We start from the raw sequence: 24,507 nt of genomic DNA on the forward strand, positions 1-24,507 counted from the left end.
CCATACACACACTCACACAGACACACATTCACATACATACACACACATACACACATACACACACACATTCACACACACAGACACACACATACTTACACACACAGAGACACACATTCACACACACACAACTCACACGCACACACAACTCACATGCATACATACCCATACACACCCACACATCCACATACACACACACACACACACACACTTATATCAGCACTGCTACACACACTGCTACAAGACAGCACCTATGGGCTGACCCATCCCACATGGGGTGCTAATAAGACTCACTTCCGTGTTCCCCTCAGTCCTCCCAGGTTGACCGGGTCTCACACCTGCCCCTGTACCTGTGTTTCTGTTTGGTTAGTTGTGGGGTTTTGGGTTGGTTTTGGGGGAATAGGGTCTTACTCTAGAGCCCAAGTGCGTCTTTGAAACTAGGGTGATTGTCCTGCCTCTGTCTCTGAAGTGCTGAAATACAGAGGTTCTCCGCCAGGCCAGGCAGGTGCAGGTTTTTTCTTGTAGAGAAGGATTCCCTGAGAGGGTGAGGAAGAACTAGAGCAGGCAGGAGAGAGAGAGAGAGAGAGAGAGAGAGAGAGAGAGAGAGAGAGAGAGAGTGTGTGTGTGTGTGTGTGTGTGTGTGTGTAAGCAGGGGAGGGGTACACAAAGGCACAGCAGCTCAAAGTAAAAGTGTGGGGCCTGTCTCCCTGGAGGCCCCCCCAGGACACTGCGGGGGGCAGGGGGAGGTGCCTGCTAAAGCTGGCTGAGTTCAGTGGTTGTTGCACCCCAAGACACCCCACTTCGAGGCCACTCCCTCCCAGGGCTCCCCCCCATTCCCTCCCAGGGCTCCCCCCACTCCCTCCCAGGGCTCCCCCCCATTCCCTCCCAGGGCTCCCCCCCACTCCCTCCCAGGGCTCCCCCCTACTCCCTCCCAGGGCTCCCCCCCACTCCCTCCCAGGGGCTCCCCCCTACTCCCTCCCAGGGGCTCCCCCCCACTTCCTGACAGGGCTCCCCCCCATTCCCTCCCAGGGCTCCCCCCCACTTCCTGACAGGGCTCCCCCCCACTCCCTCCCAGGGCTCCCCCCTACTCCCTCCCAGGGCTCCCCCCCACTCCCTCCCAGGGGCTCCCCCCTACTCCCTCCCAGGGGCTCCCCCCCACTTCCTGACAGGGCTCCCCCCCACTTCCTGACAGGGCTCACCTCTCTCCTTTGCATCACCAACCATGCTCACTCCTGATGCTCAGAGCTGTCTATGCGGACCCCTCCCTGCACCTGAGCCCCGGCCCACTCCTCCTCCACCCTGCCCCTCCTAGATGAGGGGAAATCAGCCATTGGAGTTCGGGTTCCCTCTCACCTTCTTGTCCTCCTTCCCTGGCCTGAGGTCCCTCAGCAAGTTCTCCAGCCATACCAAAAGACTGCCAACAGCCTGACTCCTACATGACCCTGGCTCCACACTGACATGCCTCTGACCCAGACCCTGTCACCATCTTCCTGGGTTTCAGCCATCTCTGCCATCCGTCCAGCAGCCTCCTTCCCAGACAGCAGACAGAGGGGGCAGTTAGAGCACCAGGTGGGTCCCTCCACTCTCCTGGTCAAGGCTTTGCTAGTCACCAAGGGACCCAGGCCACCCCTCCTCACCTCTGGAGCCTCATCCCCTCCTCTTGCCCTGCCTCACACTGTGGGAGAGTCTCATGCATGGGTGGGACTTGAACCCACCTCAGGACCTTTGCACACACTGCCCCCTCCCTGGCATGGGCTTTCCAGTTCTCCACGCGGTGCCGCCCTTTCTCCCCTCCTTAGGTATGTGCCTGAGCGTCACCGCAGTCTCAGGGACAACTTCCCAGTTAAGTGTGCAACCTACCTAGTCTCCCAGAACTCCTAATTCCCTCCAAAGTCCCCTCGGGATGGACTCTCTCCTCTCAGGAGCTGTCAGGCTGCACCACTGCTCTAGCCAGGCTGCCAGGGAACTCCGAGGCAGGTCTGCTTCCAGTGGAACTAGCACAGGCCAGACGCACACTCAGCCTCTCCGTCTCCGTCTCCGTCTCCGTCTCCGTCTCCGTCTCCGTCTCCGTCTCCGTCTCCGTCTCCGTCTCCGTCTCCGTCTCCGTCTCTGTCTCCCTCTCCTCTGTTTCTCCTCTTTCCCACCCAGCATGTGTGTGTGTGTCTATGCATGTGTCTGAGTGTGTGTGTCTGTGTTTGTGTTTGTGAATGTGTGTATGTCTGTGTATCTGTGTGAGTGTCTCTGTGTGTATATCTATGTGTGTATGTGTCTGGTGTGTATTTGTGTGTATGTGTGTGTCTGTTTGTCTGTGTGTAGGCCAGCGATCAACTCCAGATGTCATCTACATTGGGAGGGTTTTTTTGTTTGTTTGTTTGTTTTAAAGATTTATTTACTATATATAAGCACACTGTAGTTATCTTCAGACACACAGAAGAGGGCATCAGATCTCATTGCAGATGGCTGTGAGCCACCATGTGGTTGCTGGGATTTGAACTCAGGACCTCTGGAAGAGCAGTCAGTGCTCTAACCACTGAGCCATCTCTCCAGCACCCGGGGGTTTTTATTATTGTTTCTGTTTTGAGATGGGGTCCCTGCTGGCCTGAGTTCACTGAGTAGACAGGCCAGGCTGACTGGTCACTGAGCACAGGACCTGCCTGCTGGTCTCCACCTCTCTAGACCTGGGGTTATGGGCACTCATCTGGCTTGTTTATATGGGTTCTAGATCAAACTCAGTTCCTCATGCTGGCAAGGCGTGGGCTTTACCAACTAAGCCATCTCCCAGCCTACACTCAGCCTCTAAATAAAAGCCATGATTTCCTGGTAGAGAAACCGAGAAAAGGATTTGGAGAAGGGACCCAGCATCCCCTGGCTACCAAAATACCTGAACAACTAGGAGTCACTAATGGGTGCAAGGCTGGTACGCAGTAGGTGCTCCCAAAATATTGAAACCCTTTTCCAGAAGGAAAACTTCCTTGGTCCCTCTATGGAGGAGATGGCAGACCTATAAGAAGGCCAAGGAAGCCCGGGGCAGGACAGCTCTAGAGCCCTGGGTCCAAATCCTAGCTCTGTCAGCTACTACCTGTATGACCTTAAGTAAAATCTTTAACCTCCTTCAGCCTCAGTTCCTCATCTGTAAAATGGGTTACCATAAAGATAAAATGCAAAATCCTAGGACAGATCTTGATAATACACAAATGAATGCAGTTCAAACTAGCTGCTGAGAGAGCTGTGGTTGTTCTAACTGCAGCCAGCACAGTGGGTAACTAGCCCTCCCTACACAGCCCCAGCCATCCCATCCTGCCCTCCCTCTCCGGACTTCCAGCCCCTGGGAGCAGCCAACAGTAAATTTTTCCTATCTCCTCATAAACCGAGCCTTCCTCCGCTCAGCCATCACCTGGCTGGCAGCGCTGTCAAAAAGACGGATGCCACATCTGCTTTGTTTATGACTTTAATTCCCAAGCCTGCTCGGCGTGCTCTTGGGGAGGGGCTGGGCGCGCAGGAGGCAGGTGGCAGGCATTGCCCTCCTGGGTCTGACAGCCTCAGAGCTGCCCCTCTCTGTGACCCTTCTCACTCCGTGTGAACAGCCCACAGGCCAACAGCAAAGCAGCTCCCGTCATCCCCAGGGAGGCCATGAGAGAGAGCCATTCCCGTCCCGGAGCTCTGGAGGCTGAGCAGGGTGGCAGGGTGCCACTTACAAATGAGGACCTGCTCAAGGTCACACTGGCAAGTGCTGGCAGCATAATGCACACCCAGGTCTCGCTCCCACAGCTGTGCCGGGAATACCAGACCACATGGCTTACTTACCTGCATCCTCACACAGCCCTGTCCCCGGCCCTGCATGCTGGCCCTCTCTGCACAGCCTTGAGGGATGGTGTCACTGAGACCTCTGAGGACCCTGCCCCTCGACCCCCACCACTTTGACAGACGCCCAGGCATTGAGGGGTGCTTCTCTCGGTCCTCCAAGTACCCAGGACTGAGCTCCACGGTTCCCAGGGAGCCTCTTCTCCATCTTATCCCAAACAAAGCTGCCCCCACCCCGAAGCCACAACGACTGGCTCGCCCGTAAGCCTCGGGACGAAGCATCCTCCAGCAGCTGTTTACCCATCATCCAGGCTGGCCAGGAAAGGAAGGACATAGACTGGACACGGCAAGAAGGGTCCACGTTCCCTGTGAGATCGGGGCAGGCCAGGCAGGGCCATGGAACCCAGGCAGGTAGAAGCTGCTGTGGGGTCCCACTTCCAGGAGCAGAGCATTGCTGGTGAGGGAGAGTGCTAGAATCCAGGCTCCAGGGCACTGGGGACACAACTCCTGCCCAGCTTCAGGCTGCCTGGGCTAGATAAAGCAGAAGAGGCCCTGGGTTAGAGGAAGAAAAGGGAGGTATGGGGGAAGATAGGGCACCTGCTTCAGCTCCAAGGCCTTGATACTCGGAGGCAAACTGCATCCTGCCAACCTTAGCACTGGGATGCTTGAGAGGGACCTCAGTTTTCTCCTCTGCAAAATGGGTGCAAGCCCTGAGACAGTTTAGATGACCCACCCTTGGGATGGCACAGCTCTCGTCCCATCTTCTACAGCAGACAAATCAGTACCGAGACTCAGACTATTCGACTATTTAAAATCCCCAGTTCTCTCCACACCCTCAGCCCTGTCAGCACCCGGCAACCTCACAGTGTTTCCATTCCTCACATGGGGATGGGCAGGGTCTTCCTGAGGTGCTACCCCACCACCATCCCGACACCCTGCCCATCTGTTTGTGCCTAAGCCAACCACTGCCACCTTCTTCCCCTCTTAGCTACGAAGTCCCAGGTGCCTGCACAGAACAACTCCCTCAGGACTCTTAGCAAGCCCTAGCGTGCTGGGTACTGTGCTTCTTTCTAGTAGTCAAGAGGCTGAGGCAGGAGGATCGCTGCAAATGTAAAGCCAGCCAGGGCTACAGAGTGAGACTTGGTCTCAAAACAAACAAACAAACAAACAAACAAAAACAAGCGAACAGCAGGCCAGACCTGTGCTACATTAGCTATAATCCTAGCACTTGAGAGGTGGAGGCAGGAGGGTCAGGAGTTCAAGGTCACCCTCTGCTACATCTAAGACCAACCCAAGCTACGAGAGCCCCTACAAATAAGATAAAAGCTTTTGTGGTAGGGTGCCAGACTGCCCTGGTAGAGTCAGTGTGAGAACTCGTGGGTTTCCCCGGTTTATTACCTGTAGACTAAACCTCAGATTCAATGCCCCACCCCCAAGTTCCCATTAAAGTCACCAAGGGAGCTTTAAAAGGCCAATCCCACCCATGATGGGGCTCTGATCAGTGATGGGGACCCTGAGCACTCCCCAGGTGGCTCTAATGCACGGCCGGGCTGGAGAGATTCCGTTTCTCAGTTCAGAAAGTGTCTTTATTAGTGACCTCACCTCCTCCTGCAGACCCCCGGGGACAGCACACATCGATCCAACTTCTCAGAGGAGCAAGCAAAGGCCAGAGGGTCACAGAGCTGGCCCAGGCTCCCGTGAGGATCTCTGCCCGCCTGCTCCAACAGACAGCCGGTTCTGGGATTCCACCTTGAGTGGCCTCAGAGGTCTCTATCCAGCCTGAAGCCAGAGTCTGAGCTGAGCCTGTGACAGGAGGTGACTCCAGAAAGCTCTGGTCCTCCCCTAGACACTGGAGCAGGACGTCCCAACTGTCCCTCTCACCCCACTTCCTGTCTCTCCCACCCACCCTGGGAACCAGCTCAGGTAAGCCAGGATCAGGGTGTTCAGACATGTCACCCCATAGGGACACAGGGAGAGCACAAGGGTGGACAGGACTCATGATCAGCCTGCCCGTGAGCGTTCAGCCTTCGTTACTAGACATTCTGTATGTCTATGTATGTGTGTGTGGGGGGGTGTGTGTTTGCGGGGAGGTACACACATGCACATGTGTGTTCAGAGGTCACAAGACAACCTCTGCGTCCTCCCACAGCTACCTTTCACCTCTTGTTTGCAACAGGGCTCCTCACTTAGCCTCTCTGAATCTCCAGGGCCTCTTTTACACTTGAATTCTAGGGTTTGCTAGAGTTGGGAGGGTGAACATACATAGTCTGAGAAACAGGCTCATGCAGGACACGTGAGCCCCCACAGAGTCCAGCTCAGGCCCACCCCTCATGCACACACACACACACACACACACACACACACACACACACACACACACACACACACACAGCTGCACTCGCTGTCCCTTGACATGCCCACAAACACACTCTGCAGCCCAGACACTCAGGGTTTGGCTTCGAGGTTGGCTGGGACCCTGGAGGACCCCACTGGCCAGTGTCTGCTAGTTCATGTGGGCTGTGGCCACCAGGGGGCGGTATATTCCTCACTCACCCAGACCCCCCCACTCCCCTACTTCATCTGGCTATCTCTTGCCCTACCTTGGGGAACCTCAATCCGCCAAAGAGTCCTTGAAGTCTCCATCCTCGCTCTGCCCAAGCTGCCCACTCCAGAAAACACAGCAAACACAGGACAGAAGTCTTCCCCTCCCCACCCCCACCCAGGGGGAGGTGCCACATGGATACAGCATTGGAGCCCGGTGACATAGAGCTTTAACACCACTGACCCAGAGCACTCAGGACCTGGGTCCCAGGACATATGAAGCAAGTGCCAGGCCGAAAGCTCGGGGGGTCCTGAAGCTCAGGCCTTAGCCCCTGGCACCTGTGGGAAAAAAGACCCCTTCTCAGACGCCCCCACCGCCGACCTGATTCTTCCTTTGGGGAGCTCGTTTTCCCCACCAGCGCACTCCGGTGGCTGGGAAGGGTTGCTGCCCCTCCCCCGCAGCACTCCATTCCTTTTCAAATGGGTTTTGTTTCTAGCGCGCATCTCCCTCTGACATATCCTATGATTTATTTATTTTGTTTATCATCTGTCTTTCCATTAGAATAAAAACTCCATGAGGATTCAGGCTCTTTTGTTCTTCATCCTCCACAAGAACAGGCCCAGGCAGTCTGTAAGCCAGCCCAGTGCCTGCTGAGGAACCGAGGGAAGCCCCTGATGGGTCAGAGCTATGCTGTTCAATCAGGAGTGGGCACCGTCCATGCAGGGTCAGTCTACCGTGGTGACCCCCAAGGCAAGTCAGAACTGGACAGCCCCTCTGGCGAGACACCAGAGCATGTTCCTCCTCCAGCTCTGCTCTCTAGAGGGAACGAGGTGCAGCGCTCCCTCCAACTCTGTTCTCCCAGGGCCACTGCGGGCTGTACCCTACGCTAGCTATCAGCTGTCCCTTCAGCCCTACAAACTCCACTCTCAGACCAAGTCCACTGCACGTCCACAAATGTGAGATCGGAATATCAGTCCTTAATTAAGCCCCTCTAGCTAGACTCTTGGCCCTTCCAGAGTTGGCCGGAGAACTGGGCTGTGGCCAGAATTGGAGGGAGTTCAGGGGCCTGCGGGAGGTGGCCCCACTACTAGCAGGCAATACCTGCACCCCCACAGCCCCACCTCCTGCAGGGTCCGCTTCACACAGGCCCCGCCCCATTGGCCCCGTTCCCTCCCACCCACACTATCTTCTGCATGCTCCGCCTCCCTAAAGCCGGACTTCGCCAGGCCCATCCCTAAAGCCCCCACTTTCTGCAGGTACCACCTCCCGTAGCTCCTCCCCACAGGCCCCACCTCCTGCAGGCCCCACCTCCTGCAGACCCCACCTCCCAGACCCCACAGGCGCATGCTCACTGGTGCACTTCTTGATGTGGCTTCCCTTCTTGAGCGCGTGGCGGCTCAACTTGCAATGGAAGTTGTCCTCCCAGAACTCGGCAAACCAGATGTTGCGCCTGTTGTTGTCCAGCGTGCGGCTGGAGAAGTATCGGTCGAACCCTGGCAGGAAGTGAGAATGTCAGAGCCTCCTCTCCTGTCCTCCCGACATGCACCCAAACATGGAGAGAACCAGGGGCCGGGAAGGGAAGGGGCATCCTCTGACCTGGGGGCCCAGGCAGTTAAAAAAAAAAAAAAGAAGAACAAAAACAGAACACGGTGTCATTTTGTGCCATGCAAAGCAAAAAGAGCCGGGTTAGGTCCCAGGGGAGCACTATTATTTAGGGTCACAGCCTACTTGGCATGGACACCCCCGTGGATCAGGCTGAGCCTGTGCACATGGAAAGGAAACCTGGCTCGAATGGCAAGGGGTCAGAGAGCAAACAGCAAGACCTAGGCCTTGCTCCCTTAGCATACAGCATCTCCATTGCAGACAAATACTGCCTGTACCTCTGTGCTCGGCCCAGCCCCCTCATGGAGGCCCCAGATGGAAACTGGGGAAATGTCTAAGCTGTAGAGAGACAGTGACATAGCAGAGACGAAGTCTGGTCTATAGAGGAGCTGGGTAACTCTTTGTTGTAGGAACTATTATGGGATGCCGAATGGCGTCCCTGGCCTCCATGCAACAGACTCTCAGGACATCCCCCACTTACTACAGCAACCAACCATATCTCCAGAGGAGAACCAGTGGCCAGGTATGATGGCCGTGCCTTTAATCCCTGCACTAGGGAGGCAGAGGCAGGTGGGTCTCTAAATTCAAGGCCAGCCTGGTCTACATAATGAGTTCCAGACAGCCAGGGCTACTTAGTGAGACCCTGTGTCAAAAACAAAAAAAAACAGCAGATGAGAACCAGTGTCCTTCAAACTCCCCCGGTGTCCCAGAGAGGAAGGGTTCTTAAGTCTTAGGTTCAAATCCCAGCTGTGCCCATGGATATAGGCATGGATATAGGATGGACCACTCAGTGGAGAGCGGCTGGGAAGCCAAATGAGGAAGCCTGGCAGGCAGGGGCGGACATCTGCCGCACCACACTGGCCAGTCAGCCGCTAGGGTCGTTTTCGTGCTCATCCCGGCTGAGGTGGCACGGAATTTTCCACTGCCGGTGCTGGCATCAAGGTGAAGAGAGGACACTCCGTGTGACCTTCGGCAAGTGACGGGAAGTAGGGATGAAAGGCTGGCTCCTGAGCTCCCTTCCCCGCCTGTCAACTCAACCAGTAGAACACAGGCAACAGGAAGGCCCTGAGAGCCGGCTCCCTCCGCCAGACTGTGATGCCTGCTGAGTCAGGCGTTACCGGGACATTGACATCGTGCCTTACACCCTGCAAGCCTCTGACCGGAGAGGTTTATTCCCACCCAAGATGACTGTGCCCTTCGCCCCAGAGGAAGGGATGTGGGGCAAGGTGGAAAGGAAGAGGAGCAGGAGAGCAGGGAGGTCCAACCCTAGCTGTCTGTCGGCCCTGAGCTGGCCACACCCAAACATACTGCCCCTCTCTCTCTGCAGCCTCTTTGGGCTCTCTCTAGGGCAAGGAAGGGTCCCAGAGAGTTGAGGGGCTGGGGTAGGACCTTTCATGACCACAGGGTTCATGCATCCCAGAATCCAAAGCGCTGAGAAGCCAGGGGGCAATTTCGGGCCTACACTCTGCCATGCTAGGGCCCTCTGCATGCAGGAGGCGGTAGACAAATGAAGAGGCAAGACATGACGAGGAACAGGGGGAGGAAACGGACCATGAATTTGAGGGGTGTTGGGGGAGGGGCGCCGCCGCCCCCTGCTGGGCCTACCTCGAACAGACATCCTCTTGGGGAGAATGGTGACTGCGCCCTCGGCCACCTCCTCAAGGCGCAGCACAGGGGCACTCTTGGAGCCCCAGCTATCAGAACCCATCCAAAAGAAGTGGCCGGTCTGGTTGGCCCTGCGAGCTGCCTCCAACACCCTCCTGTGGGGACACAGCAACCCAGCCCAGACATGTAAGGCTACCCAGCTGCCCTAGTCTGTGTGCCGATGCCCCAGGCTGTATCTGAATTCCTCTCCCCTGACTCACAAGCCTTTAATCACTTCAGCTGGTGCTCCAGGCCGGAAGCTCCCCCACTGTTTGGCCTATGCCTGTCTACGGAGGCTACAGTGACCTCTCTCATCTAAGCCTCTCTTCCATGGGTCCCTTTGCCTCTGCAAAGACTACCACGTCTCCTTAAATCTATATGTTCCCCACTTGGGTTCCAGATGCTGACAACCCCTGTCCTCTCAGAGGCATTCTCGGGGTACCAGGCCACCCCCACACCAAAGCCATCTTCACACGGGTGCCCACAGGGCACCCATCCACCTGATCCTACTCCAGAGGGCAGCCCCTTCCTCCACTGCTTCAGAGCAGGCTGGGCCCGTCAGCGCTCACCTTTCTTCCCAATGGGAGTCTTGGTCAAAGAGTGCATGCTGGGCCCACCCCATGGCAGTCTGCTGTTCTAAGACAGCACTCAAGACCCCCTCTTATGACCTGCTCCCTTGGAGGGGAAGGAGAGCTTAGAAGAGTCAGAAACTCCTAAGCGGGAGACACAGGTACCACGGGCCATTCCTGTTCTTCCCTGGTGAGGAACGGGTTCCATGGCCCCAGAGGTGCTGGGCCTAGGCAGGCAGCAGCCTAGGGGAGGGCAGGGACTAAACTTCTGGAGAGAAACTACTATCCCCGAGCCCCAGAACCTGTTTCCAGAGCCAGCCTGTGGTCGCATTGGGCCCCTGCGCTCATCTCTCCACCACCCACCTTGGGCCACCGCTAATGGTAGCTGGGGACGGCACATGGAACCACGGTCCCGTTAATGCTTCCTGCATCTGAGAAGCCAAGAGGAGCCGGGATCTCATCCCACATCCAGCCAGCCACCTGTGTTTATTTATACCTCAGTCTGCTTCTGACAACGCAGAGCATTTCCAGAAACAGCCTTCCTCCTGCCAGGCTGGCCCTGTGGCTTGAGAGTCCCATCCAGCCCCTCCCCTAGGGATAAAGACCAGGACCTTCACCCTCCCTCCCAACCCGGGGCTTATCTGAACTAGGGTACCCTCCGTAGCAGAGGGCCCAAAGTGGGATGCACGACTGGACGTGGGCCTGGCTCCAGGGGGGCTGACAGAGCAGCCAGGAGGGGATAGCTCAGAGAAGCCTAGCCACCAGCAATCATTTCCTTGAAGGCATGAAGAGCTCTGGCAGCAGCATCTGGGGGGAGCTTCGAGCTGTGAGGAGGTTCATACCATCCCTGTGCATCCCGGAGGGACTCCATAGGAGGCTGTGTCTGCTTGGAACTCCCCATCCCCCACCTCCACACTCGCCCCTTTCTCCTCTATCCCTGCAGTGTGCACCCCCCGGGGGGGGGCTCTCTGTGTTTGTTGCAACACAGGACTCCAGGGTAGGGTGTGGGAGAAAGATTAAAAGAAGGAAGAGGGGCCAGCATTGGCCTTAGAGGGCACTGGCAAGGGGTTGCCCCTGGGTTGGCTTTCCTCTGTGAAAACAGTCCCACCGGTTCTGCTCTGATGTGGGCTTCTCTCTCAAACAGAAACCCAGGGGACCTGACACTTGAGTTCCCGGAGGGTGTGTAAAGCAAGTGGAACAGAGGGAAACAGGGACTGGGCTGCAGGGATGGAGCTTGTGACCTGTGACCCCTGTGCAGGGTCTTCACGGTCCGTGCGGGGTCTGGGGTCCAGGAAAGAACCTCTCACCATGAAAACATGCCTAACCCCAGTGTCCTGAGCTCACCAAAAGCAGAGTTCAGGGCTGAGCTGGGGCCTACAGGCACTGAGCCTCACTTCGTACTCAATCCTGCTCTGCGGCTTTGAGCACCTTCCTACGCTTGGCCCTCAAACACTACGGCTCAGGAACTGTTTCGTTCTGTTAAACAGCGAAGAGCCTCAGAGAGGGCTGGATTAGAACTCGGTACCCTGCCTTAAGTCCACGAGATAGCAGCCTTTCCCCTAAAATGGCCGTCTGTGGCTGGCAGAGTGGATGTAGGAAACAGGGGCGTGAAGGAACCCCATTATAGCAGCTGGGTCTAGCCTGGGAATCCCATCACTCTGATTCACCCCTTGCCCCTCCCCCTCCCCCTAGAAAGAAAGGCAACCAGTGGGACGTGCCTGGGCTACTGTCTGACATGGCCACCCTACCTGATGTCATCCTCGTTGGCAAAGATGATGATACCCCTGGCATTGGATGTTTCCAGTAGGCGTTTGATGATCTTGTCGAACTCCCCCGTCTTGGGTTCCCGTGGAATCTTCACCGACTGGGCAATGCACACACCTCCTGTGGAGAGGCCCGGCTGATGTCAGCTCAAGCCATGAGGTCTGAGAGAGTCCCTCTCCTCCAACGCACCCCAGGAGGCTGTGACCAGGGTCTCTCGCTCGACCCCAGTGTGTCACGCCGGGATCGCAAACACCAGCCGCAGCACGGATACGGAAGACCTTAGATGTGATACTGGCTCCGTGCCTCAGTTTCCCCAGTTGAGGCTAGCAAGAGCCAGACTGTTTGAAATCTTGGTTTTTACCAGTTGTTGGGTAACCTCAGGGCAGTCACGCAAGCTTTGTGTGTCTGAAACGTCGCATTTATAACGTGGAGACAAGAGGGCGACCTAGTTCACTGGCTTCTTGAGGGATCTGCGAACAAATGCGCTGTCTGGTGCACAGCGAGGATCTGGAAGCTCTGGCTATTTTTATCAGGATTACCTCAGAAGGTTCTTTGAAGGAGTAAATCTGAGAATGGCCATCCTGGTAGCTGGTGTCCCCACACCCGTGTCCCACACCTGTGTCCCCACAACCCCCCCCAAGCTCCTGCCCCAGAGACTGCACACCAAACATCCTGGTGGAGGGCTTCATGTGTGGCTGCTGGCGTGGGCCAGGGTGAACACAGTGTCCCACAATGCACCCCGAGCAGCAGACACCGGGGAGCATTTTGAAGCCAGACAGTCCCCAGTGACTCTCGACACCATCCTCAGGTGAGTACAGGTAGAACGCTGCCGTGCGCATATATTCATAGCCCACCTGCGCCCCCTCTCACGGGACCTCTGCCCTCCTATAGGTGCCGCTCAAAAGGGCCTCCTCTCCTTGGCCCAGCCCTCTCTCAAATTGTGGTCAATTCCATAGCTGCTACCCTGGATCCCCTGGGCTTCCACCTGCTCTCTGTACATACATGCAACACTCCCAGACACCTCTGCATGGTGCCCACAGCATGTGCTGGACATGAGTCACACTGGAGGGCCAGGATGTGGCAGCTCCAGGAAGCTTCCTCAGGAGAGCACACAGCTGAGTGTGAGAGGGCAGGAGGTGGCTTGCCAGATGATGAAACATACACAGGCAAAGGCACTCACTGAGGGTGGCTCCTTCTGCCGGGGCACACATGTATATGCACACATACACACAGACCATACATGCACTCACTGAGGGTGGCTCTTTCAGCCAGGACACACATATACGTGCACACACACACACACAGCCACACATGCACACACACCACACTCATACCACATACACATGTAACATACATAACACATACACATATCACACACAACACATATACAACACACAGACACCACGCACACATACAACACACACATGCAATACACACACAATATATAGACAACAACACAAACAAAACACACAACACACACATAGCACACATATAACACACATAGCACACATAAAACATACATACAACACACACATAGCATACATAACACATACAGACACCACACACACACGACATATACACATATATCTCATACATACACACAACACACACATACAACACACAACTCATACAGACACCACACACACATATAACACATACAAAACATGCACACAACACACACATAGCACATACAACATATACAGACAACACACACACAATATATACACATATACCTCATACATACAGCACACACACACGCACACACGCATACACACAGACACACACACGGGATGGCAGTGGAGATCCTTAGGGCACACACACAGACACACACACACACACAAAACATACACATATATCTCATACATACACACACCACACACACACATACACACATACACACACACACACACACACACACACACACACGGGATGGTAGGGGAGAACCTTAGAGCACTCCTAGATACCTAGTAAATCCCAAGCACGAAGCAGCGCAGGGCCTCTAAGAACTCGTGGACCAGGGAGCCAGGCTCGGGCCTTTGGTCAGGGCCTCACCCCTGCCAGCCCCAGGCCACGGGCAGAGTGGAATGGCTTGTTGCCCTCGATGGCTGGCAGCGTTCTAACAATGGCAGTGCTCAACTCCTGCCAAGTCACCATATGGTCTCTCTCCAGTCAGAAAAACGGGCCAATGGCGACACGTTCTCGTCCCCATCTGGGAAGGCAGATGGACAAGAGGAAGAGGCTGGCCCAGGCAGTGGGGCTGGGCCACCTGGCTCATGGAGGGAAGTGGGGAGTGTGTGGTTCTCCAGCAGGGAGAGAGTGTTAGGTTAAGTCACTCCTGGGCCAGCACATGCTGTCCTGCTGTGTACCGCACGCTTCACGTGGTTCAAGAGAGGGGTAGGTGGCAGTGGCTCAGCGAGGGGGACGTTAGTCACAGGAACTGAGCGTGGTGTGTGGCCTTTAGAGGTGTGATATTTATGGAATGTCCCACGTAACAAAGGCCACGCAAAGTCACCCCTCGGAGGACTCATACCACATCCCCAGGAGACAGATGGGGAAACTGAGGCTCTCGAAGGTGGAAAGTGACTTCCCTGGGTTATGAAGAGAATTAGGTGAGGGGCTGCGGAGGCTGCAGGGCCACCTGTCAGCCCATAGTGTGCGTAGCGGAGTTGGAGGGAAGGGGTTGGCTCTGGAGATGGGGTGTCTGGGAACAGGGGTGGGTGAATGTCCCATCACGTGACTCTGAGTCACAAGGGAACCAGTGCCCCTGGCCGGCATCCTGACTTTATGACCCATAGTCACATGGCGGTTGGGAGGGTGGGGCAGGGTCTCTCTTTAGAGACATGGCTCCTGAGATGGGCATGGCTCCCTGTCACAGCCAGAGAGGACCGGGTGGCCCCTGAGGTACAGCACTGACTGGGCACCTACCCTGTGTGTGGCACTGGCTAGGCCTGGCTTCCATGAGCCCCCATACCAACTCCAGGGCAAAAAGGAACGTCCCTACCTGACAGGCATGGAAGTGGAGGCTCAGAGCTGGCAAACAGCCTCATAGAGGTCAGGGGAAGGGAGTCAAGAGCCTCCATCAGACCAAGGTCCTCTCTCCTGAAATTCTCCTGACCCAGAAAGTCCCACCCTCAACAGCTACCCCTGGGAATGAGAGGAGAGCTTCCAACTGCCAGTCTCACCCGCCTCTGTGGAATCGGGAGAGATCACACACTTGTGCACATGCTCAGGAGTGCGCACACCAGACTGTGTGTGCACAATCACATGCCCTTCCTTTGGACACACAAACACATGCACGTGGTCCCAAACTATGCTGCTACAGGGTTCCTGTGCCCAGCCCCTGCCCTGTAGTCTGCACAGCACTCTTAACCTCCCTGGGGCACTGTCTCCTCCCCATACCCCATACCCTCCTCAGCCTCTTCGTGGACCTCATCAAGAACCACTGGTCCACACTAGTATAGAGCAGTGGAAGCTGGCAGACAGACAAGAAATAACCAATTCCAGCTCCAGGCAGACCCAGGACCAGGCGGGATGGAGGAAGCTAAGGTTCTGAAGCCCGGCCAAGCCCTCCTGGGTCCCCTTTAGGGTTCATTCACAGACCCTACCCAACCTCCTAAACAAGAACCTGGCTGCCAGATCGCAGTTCAGAACTCAACTGCCCTGTGCCAGCTGCAAGCCAGGAGTCCTCTGTGCTGGCCATAGTCAGATGCCACAAACCTGTCACCAGAGATACCTCTGATTACATGCATCCCAAGGGACCCCCGAGACCCCAGTTAACACCAGAGCAGAGGGTGTGAGACCAGCGAGGGGCTTTGCCTTACACATAGCAAAACACAGGAACATAGAGTAGCAGGGGTAAGCCTGGTATCCTCTGAATGCCTAGGGCCGGGGTCCGATCTCCCACACCTGCTCAGGCTCCTCCCACACCTGCTCAGGCTTCTCCCACACCTGCTCAGGCTCCTCCCACACACCTGTTCAGGCTCCTCCCACACCTGCTCAGGCTCCTCCCACACACCTGCTCAGGCTTCTCCCACACCTGCTCAGGCTCCTCCCACACCTGCTCAGACTCCTCCCACACACCTGTTCAGGCTCCTCCCACACCTGCTCAGGCTCCTCCCACACACCTGTTCAGGCTCCTCCCCACCTGCTCAGGCTCCTCCCACGCCTGCTTAGTCTCCTCCCCAGCCTCAGAGGCTCTACCTCAATTTCTCATAGCCCAAGTAGCAGCCCGTGGGCTCTTCCTCTCCCTCTCATTTTTTCCTTTTCTGAAAAACGCTTTTAAATGTAAAAACAGAGAAAAAAAATAATGAAAAGGCAAACCCTAGGAAGTCAAGTGGAAAAACCTATATTGCTGCAGAATATGGCAGACTGCAGAGAGGAAAGCACGGGAGGGGTCCCCCAGGCCATGCTAGGCTCCCTGCAGGAAGCAAGGCAGGCAGGAGATAGTGGGGAATCACAGACGCACACGTGCGCGTACACACACACACACGCAGATACACGCGCATATTCTCACACACTTGTGCACACAGCACACACACAAATATGCAGCGCACACACACGCACATACACATGGGCGCACGTGCACACATACACACACACAGATACACACGCATGCACACAGATACACACACGTTCTTTCACACTCAGGCACGCATGCAGCACACACACATGCATGCACAGACACACATGCACCCACACACCACTTTCTCTTCCCCTCTTTCTTTTCTGAGCCAGGCTGTCAGCAACCCCAGGCTCATGCCTGCTCCCTGGAAAAGAGAAGATATCTTTTTTTTTTTTTTTGGTTCTTTTTTTCCGGAGCTGGGGACCGAACCCAGGGCCTTGCGCTTCCTAGGCAAGCGCTCTACCACTGAGCTAAATCCCCAACCCCGAGAAGATATCTCTTGAGTGGGGTGGGTAGCTCAGGGTCCTGCCATGGAGCAAAACCGTGCCTAAGTGACTAAGCTTTGATGTGAAGTTTGGGGTGGGGAAGACTTCCAGGCCCCCAAAGCAGTCTCATCTTCCCCTGAGGATGCTCCAAGGGGAGGGGTAGGGAGAGCCAGGCTTGGTTCCCTCACCCTTACCTCAAGGCCCAACACTACACAGAGCTCTGGGTCTGGCAGGCTACAGCTCATTCAGGCCTGGCTTCCACCATCACTCTACCTGTTCCTGCCCCAGACTTCCTCTCCTCTAGGCCCAGTGCAGCCTGCCTTACTCTCTCACTCTCCTTATTCATGGTGTATCCGCACTGTGTGCGCGTGTACACACACCAACACGTGTGACAACTACGTCTGCAGTTGCTACCTCAGCACCAGCCTCCCAGGATCTGCCTCTCTGATGTCTGCCCCACGAGTGGCCTTGGGCAGATTGCCCCCAGCCAGGAGAACCCTGAACCAACTAGTCAGGTTGGTTTACCCACCAGCTCTTCCCTTGCTGGGTTCTGTCCCCACTGGGGACAGACAGCTGTCCATGTTTGCTAGACACACATAGGACAGGAGTGCAAAGGGACACTGGGGTGGGCACGGGTGACAGAGTCTCCACCTGCACATGCCCTTCCTGGAGTGTCTATACCCACAGAGCCTGCAGGGACCCCTCATAGCTGCGACTATGTCCTGCACAGGCTCTGGGCACCCCGTAGTGCCTGATGTCCATTCTGTGCCGGGAACGGTCTATGCCATGCGTTCTGGACACACTCATAGAGATACGTGCCCGGGGCCATCTTTCAACCCTGCCTTCTGCTCTGTCCACTCTCTCTGCCCAGCTCTGTTCCCTTGCAGCAAGCGCTGGGGGAGCAGGTACTCAGCATGAACAGGCAAGGACAGCAAGATGATGTGACACTAGCTTGTCCCAAAGCTCAGGGAGAGACAGCTGGGCCACGCAGAGGTGCATGCCACCATCCTCCCCCTTCTTGCAAGCGACTTGAGTTCTCTTTGGGCAGTAGGTCACTGGGAAGATACTAGTCAGGTTCCAGTGGACCTGGGTTTGCCCGCATTCCCCGTGTTCTCGTCCACTTGTGACAAGGAAACACAGAGAGATAAAGGGGGCGGGCGCCTGCTGCTGCTGCCTTCCTGTGCATTTTCGGACAGGTTACTAAGCCTCTCTGACCTGCCCTCCGTGAAACAAGGAAGAACTTAAACTCTCCCCTACCCCCAGTAGGGCTGGCGGAGCCCGGGAGTGTCTGTGACGGTCTGGTGCTGCCGCTGCAGCCACTGCTCAGAGGAGCGGGCAAAGCCTTCCCTGGAAGGGCCACTAAGCTGAGATGGAAACCATTGGTCCACTGTGGCAGAACCCAAGAGCTCTTGGGGCCTCAGCTCTGCAGAGCAGGGTCTGGGCTCTGCAAAAGCTGTATCCCTGAGACTCGGTACTGGGCAGTCCCCTGGCTGCAGCTCAGAAGCACAGGGACTGTGTGAGGCGATGTGATGTCTGCCATCAGCAACCAGCACGTATGTGCCCTCAACATGCTGCTCATAGCCCTTCATTCCAGGACCCCACAGAGACACACCCACAGCTCTCCCGGCCCAAAGAAAAGCCACGAGCCCTAAGCAGCCAATCCGCAGCTGTGCAAGCTCACATGGGAACCATACAGCAATGCAAGTGCAGGTACCCCAGACATCACCTCTGCTGCAGCTGCAACACACCACACAGCTGTGCATACCACGAGGAGACCAGCTGAGCCCACCAGGACAAATGCCTATAGTGACCTCAAGTGAGTTCCCGAGCCCAGAGCCCTATTCTCACACACATACAGCAGACACAAACACTGACAACAAGCCGTCCCATAAACCATGCAGACACACACGTCCCTAACACGTCAGGCAATAAGCCTGCTAACACGGGCTATGCCCTATGTCCACAAGGTTCACAGTTTGCTCCCCCCAAAAAGCTTCCCTAGGTCTCCCACACTCCTCTCCATGCACACTCACACCCCTCTCCATGCACGCTCAGCGACCCTGGTGGACCGTCTCTTATCAGGTGCCATGCAGCCCACACACCCTAAGCAGCTATCCCTTGGCCCATCCACAGCTGTGCAAGCTGCATGCCAAGGTCTGCTGAAACCTGGGGGTCACAGCAGCTCTCTGACCCCCGCCTGCACACTCACAGACCCCAGTCTTTCCCTTTGCTGACGACTTTGCACTTAGCTGGGAGCAAAGCTGGGCTGCTACACAGAGCACCAGGGACCAAAGCAAAGCCTTCGATCTTCACTGTGCCCTCTCTTGGCCCCAAACCTGTCTCTGTGGAGCTAGGGATACACAGGGAGGCAGGAAGGAACTCAGATATTAGAGAGCAGTGGGCCTCTATGACACAGGAGACCAAGAGGCCATCGATGGTCCTGGCCCCATCTCAGCCGCCCGCTGCTGCCCACCGGCAGGCAAGTCACCCAGTGGTAAGACTGTGACACAAACCCACCCTGCCCCAGGCCAAGTGCCTAGGGTGAGGTAGGACACAGGGGCCTCAGTACCAGCCCTGCTGTCCCTGGCTATTAGAGTTTCATTAGCCACCAGGTTGGGCTCTTGAGAGGAAATTCACTGAGCGATTGCCCTAATATCTTAGCACAGATGCATTTAGGCAAAACGGCTTCAAAGCAAGGAAGCCAGAAACATATGAAAAGGGGAAGTGCTACAGGCAGGTGACAGGCGGAGGCTAAGAGGACAGGATATTGGCAAAAATAAATTAGTGGGGACCCTGTGCAACCCCATATTCTCCCTCAGTAGCCTGACTGTTGATGAAGGAAACACCCCAGATTCACTGCAGACAGAGCCAGGGTTCCCCCAAGACCCCCACATATGCACAGATGCCAAATGCATTTCCAGGCCTACTGACCAGTCCGCTGGTCTGCTGTGGAAGAGGACGGGCCCTGAGGACAAAAGGGCCCTCACTCTGTCTCCATCAGCCACACTCAAGTACGCCAACACAGAACAAGACCTCCACGCCTCTCTCCACTCTTTCTGCCTACCTCTGCCCTGAGAAACAGGCAGACATGGGGCTAGCTACGTACGGGGTCTTCTGCGCCACCCCCACCCCAGCTGTTTAACCAGGACCACTTCCTCCAAATCATGCTACCACTGTAGCCTCAAGGCTTTGTCATCATGGTCCTGAAGCAAGAAACAGCCATCCCCTGCCTGCCTGCCTAGCCCAAGAAGCCTTGGGTCTGATCCCTCCTCCTTCTCCCAAATCTTGGCGCTGCCCAGTCCTGCCCACTGCTCTCCCTAATGGCCCTGTTTGCCCTACCTTGTGCTATGTAACTTGTCTGCCTCAGGGAGAGGGCTGAGCCTGGGAGACAGGGCTCAAGGCCCAGCTACCACTTCTTAGCTGTGTAACTCCAGACAAGGTAAACCTCTCGGGATTCTGTCCGTCACAAAGTATGGAGCATGGGGTGTATAGGCGAGTGTGGTACAATCCTATCGATCAGGAGGCTGGGGCAGGAGAATCACCTTGAGTTCAAAGCCAACCTGGTGTGCGTGATGAAACTGTACCTCAAAACAAACACACAAAACGGAGCAAGCGTACATAGGTAACAGAGGGCAGTATCTGATGCTCGAACACAGCAAAACTGCCCCTACCCCCAGGTTGTCCGGTGGTCAGCGTTCATCTGTGAGAGTCCCCCAAGAGCTGTATCTTCTGCCCTTCTGACCTCCCCCAGGTCCCAGCAGATAGGGGAGCTCATTTAACATTGGTTCAACGCATCTTAATTTCCAGATGCTTTTGATGGGGCGCCAATGGTGCCAGAAGTTTCCTGGGTGGGGAGAGACTTGAGGTGCCCCTGGCCTGCTCCACCCCCCTATAGGAAGAACATTCAGGCAGGAGAGAGCAGTGGGGAGTGAGGGGATGGCCAGCAGCGGCGAGCCTGTGATTTGGCCAGAGTGCGGAGGGCCGCTGCAGACAGGGATGAAATATTTAGAAGCCCACGTCCCCGGGAAGTGGAAACTGCCAAGCAAAATGAAATGTTGAGATGTAATTACGCAGGCGGCCCAAGCATGTCTCACTGCAGGCAGCTCAGCCCCTGAGCCCATCATACCAGCCACTGGTAAAGAAGTCTTCCAGGGCCCTCCCAGCCAGCCCCACTCTCTCCACAAGCCAGACTAGGGAGGGGTAGCCACAGATGTCCAGGGACTGTGACTGACCCTGCAGTTCTCTCACTCACTGTTAGCTTCTTCCTGGCAGTAAAGGGAGCTGTTGACCCATGCCCCAGAAAGGGAACCACTAAATAGCCTGGGTATGTGGCAGTGAGGGTGACATGGGCCCAAAGTGACAGAAACCAGTCTGACCCAGTTTGGGTGGGTGGTACCATGAAACCCAGCTGCCTGGGGCTCTGGTAATAAAAACAGATAGAACAGGTCAGAAACTGATCCATCAAAGTTGTCCCAGACCCTGCCGCTGTTAGAAGGCTGGGGGTTCCAAACAGAGCCACCAGCCCCGGGGGGAAGAGGGGGAGAGGAAGACAAGCCTGGCAGGGAGGAAGGTCTTCCAAGTCAGTCCTAGAGGGGTTGGGAGAGAGGTCCTTCCTAGATGCCCATCTTGCTGGGCAGTATGGCTTAGATCCGACACTTCTTCTGGTTTAGCATGGGACTTTTCCGGTGTTAGACCAACACAAGCTATGATACAAGGGGCTTTCCCAAGTTGTGATAATCGCTGGTGTCTCTAAGAATACCAAAAGATGGGACCACCCAACCTTGAGAGCTCCTTTATGATCTAAACCAGAATCCACAGTCGGGCTTCAGTTTGCCCCAAGCTGACCAGTGTGAGCCAGGAATGCACATCTAGTGCCCAAGGTCCTCACCAGGCTGCCTCAGGAGCTCAGATAACACCCGGGCATACCCAGATAGTTGACCACATCCATATTACATCCTTCTCCCGTGGGCCCACATCGCCTTGGCTGGCCAGTCAGCCCCTCCTATTCTCCAGCCCACTGTGATCACTCTCCTCCCCAAGAGTCCAAATTCTCCTTTAGGAGGCTAGCAAGACACCCCAGCTCCCTCTTCCTGTTCCCCACCATGAGGGGAATGTCTGCTCAAGAGCCCTGCCCACATAGCTCGGTCATCCCTCAAGTGAAGCTAGACGCTGAAGAACAGGCAAGCTCAGGTCGATGGCTGACACCTGGACTGGCTGGACGGTGGTCCAAAACCCCTTCCTCCACTCCTCCTGTGCTCCCTACTCATTCACTCACTGTCCTCCTCCCTCTCCCTTTCACCTCTTCACAACCCACAGCTCTCCTCCAACAGCACCTCCCAACCAGATCACATTCTGGGTATTGTGCCTATTTCACAGATGAGGAAACTGAGGCCACTGGTGAGCCAGATCCTGTCTGGCTGCTTCTGTCACTCTGATTCAGATCCTCCCTCCTCCCCTTCCCTCCTCTTCCTCCCCTCCCTCCTCTTCCTCCTCTTCCTCCTCCCTTTTCTCCTCTTCCTCCTCCTCCCCTTCCTTCTCTCCCTCCTCCTCCCCTTCCTCCTCCTCCTCCTCTCCCTCCTACCCTCCCTTTCCCCTTCCTCCTCTTTCTCCTCCTCCCCTTCCTTCTCCCCTTCCTTCTCTCCCTCCTCCTTCTCTTCCTCCATTTCCTGTCTTCTAGGTAGCTAGTAACTCATCCTGCCCATCTCCTCCCCACATTCCTAAATCTGACACAGGGCCAGGCAGGACATTCTCTGAAGTGTCAAGGGCCTCTGGGCCTTTCCAAGCCCTCCTGGTCCCCTCCCACCCCTCTTTCCTCCCCTGCTCTCTCCTTGCCTTGCTGCTTCCTACACACAGGTTTCCCTTGGGTCCCAAGGCATCGTTAGCTTCCTTCTGGCTCGTTAAAAATTTGCATAGAATTTGCATAGAATAGCCACATGATCACTCTGTCTATAGCAAAATAGAGCCAGATGTGGTGGGTCTGGGAGGGAAGAGACCAAGAAGAGGAGACTCCCCAGTCTATGAGGCCAAGTTCTCACCCTGGGTGGGTGTGCCCAGAGGAAGTCTTTGCCCTCCAAACCTCGCTGGGTCTCCTGGAGGCTGGTTCGCCTGTTTTTATCATTTTTCCAACAACTGCTCAAAACTAGAATCACCTCCGCTTCAGAGGAAGAGCCCAAGGACCTGCAGCTCATTCACACAGGGAAGTCACCGGGAGAGCCTGGACCACACACTCTGCCCGCTCCGTCTGCCCTGCTTCTAGGAGGGACATGGCTTTCTCTGGGCAACACCATTCATTCCAGGACACCCTCTGGGCCAGACCTAATCCTAGTTCTCCCAAAGGAAGCTCTTTCCTAGCCTGGCCTCCCCATTCTGCAATCTCTCTCTCTCTCTCTCTCTCTCTCTCTCTCTCTCTGCTGATTGCTGGAGACAAGCACCTCAACCCTTTCATCTCAGCTTTCTAGCTGAGCCGGACCTGCCTGGTCACAGCAGTGTCCAGGAATAAATGTGTTTGGATAAGAAAGAAATTGGTAACAAGGCGGAGGGGAAGGGGCCCGCGTTTCACAGAGGCTGGGCTGGCTCCAGGCCGTCCAGCAGGGCCTGGGGGCTACTCTCCAAGGTGCTGAAGCTCACACAGGACTCAGCAACCTCTGCCCACGCGGGAACCCGGGGCCAAGCACTGTGAGCTCACAACAACCGGACCTGGATCCAAACCCTTACCTCACGTGTGTGTGTGTGTGTGTGTGTGTGTGTGTGTGTGTGTGTGTGTGTGATATGTGTGTGAGTCTGTGCATGTGTGAGTGTAGGTGTGAGTGTGTATTGTATGTGAGTGTGAGTATGTACGGGGGAATGTGTGTGTACAGTATGCTTGTGTGGTGTGGGGGTGTGCATGTGTGTGTATGTGGGCTTGTGTGTGTGAGGTGTATATGCATGTATGGGGGAATGTGGGTGTGTATACACATATATTGTATTGTAGTGTGTGTGGTATATGTGTGTAGGGTGGGTATGCATATGTGTGTATTTGTGTGTGTGTGGCATGTGTGTGGAGGTGTGTATGTATGTATGTGTAAGTGTGTATGGCATATATATGGGGGAATGTGGGTATGTACAGTGTGTATGTGTAGTGTGTGTGAGTGCGAGTGTGTATGGTGTATATGTTGGTATATTGTATGTGTGATATATGTATGTGTGTATGTCTGTTTGATGTGTGTGTGGTATGTGTGGGTATGTGTATGCATGCATGTGTGTGTGTGCTTGTGTGTGTGTGTAAGAGAGTGTGTGTGGTGCACACAGTCAGAGAAGCCATCAGCTGTCTTTCCCTACTCTCTCACTCACCTCACTGGGCCTGTAGTGGAGCTGGTGACCAGTGTGCCCCCAGTAAGCCTCTTGCTCCCACTCCTTTTCTCTCTCTCTTTCCCTGTCCCCCTCCCTCCCTCTTTCCCACCATACACACACACACACACACACACACACACACACACACACACACACGGCTTATACCAGGGCTAAGGCCAGGCCTGGCACCTGGGGATTTCCATTACAGCTGTCAATGACCTGTGTGTCTGGAAATGAGTGTGTGCGGGGTGGGGCTCGGGGAGTCTCAGAAGACTGGAACAGGCAGGCTGGCTGGCGGAGGGGCTAGCCAGGGCAGCAGAGTCCGCTCATGTTCAAGTGCTCTGAAAGAGAAGTCTGTAGTGGACAGAACAA

General features: G+C 55.6%; 1 protein-coding gene across 3 annotated transcripts in view; it reads right to left on the reverse strand.

Moving 5' to 3' along the window:
- The window catches only part of Grm4 (glutamate metabotropic receptor 4), an 89,035-nt gene that overhangs the window by 17,750 nt on the left and 46,778 nt on the right, over positions 1–24,507 (reverse strand). For all 3 annotated transcript variants that reach the window (XM_087596828.1, XM_087596829.1, NM_022666.2), the window contains 3 exon segments: positions 11,904–12,039; positions 9,548–9,702; positions 7,693–7,833 (listed from right to left, as the gene is read on the reverse strand). In XM_087596828.1, the coding sequence (XP_087452954.1) occupies positions 7,693–7,833; positions 9,548–9,702; positions 11,904–12,039 (432 nt within the window).

This window comes from Rattus norvegicus, chromosome 20 (genome assembly GCF_021556685.1).
Source record: "Rattus norvegicus strain SHRSP/BbbUtx chromosome 20, alternate assembly SHRSP_T2T, whole genome shotgun sequence".
In the NCBI taxonomy this organism is placed as follows: Eukaryota; Metazoa; Chordata; class Mammalia; order Rodentia; family Muridae; genus Rattus; species Rattus norvegicus.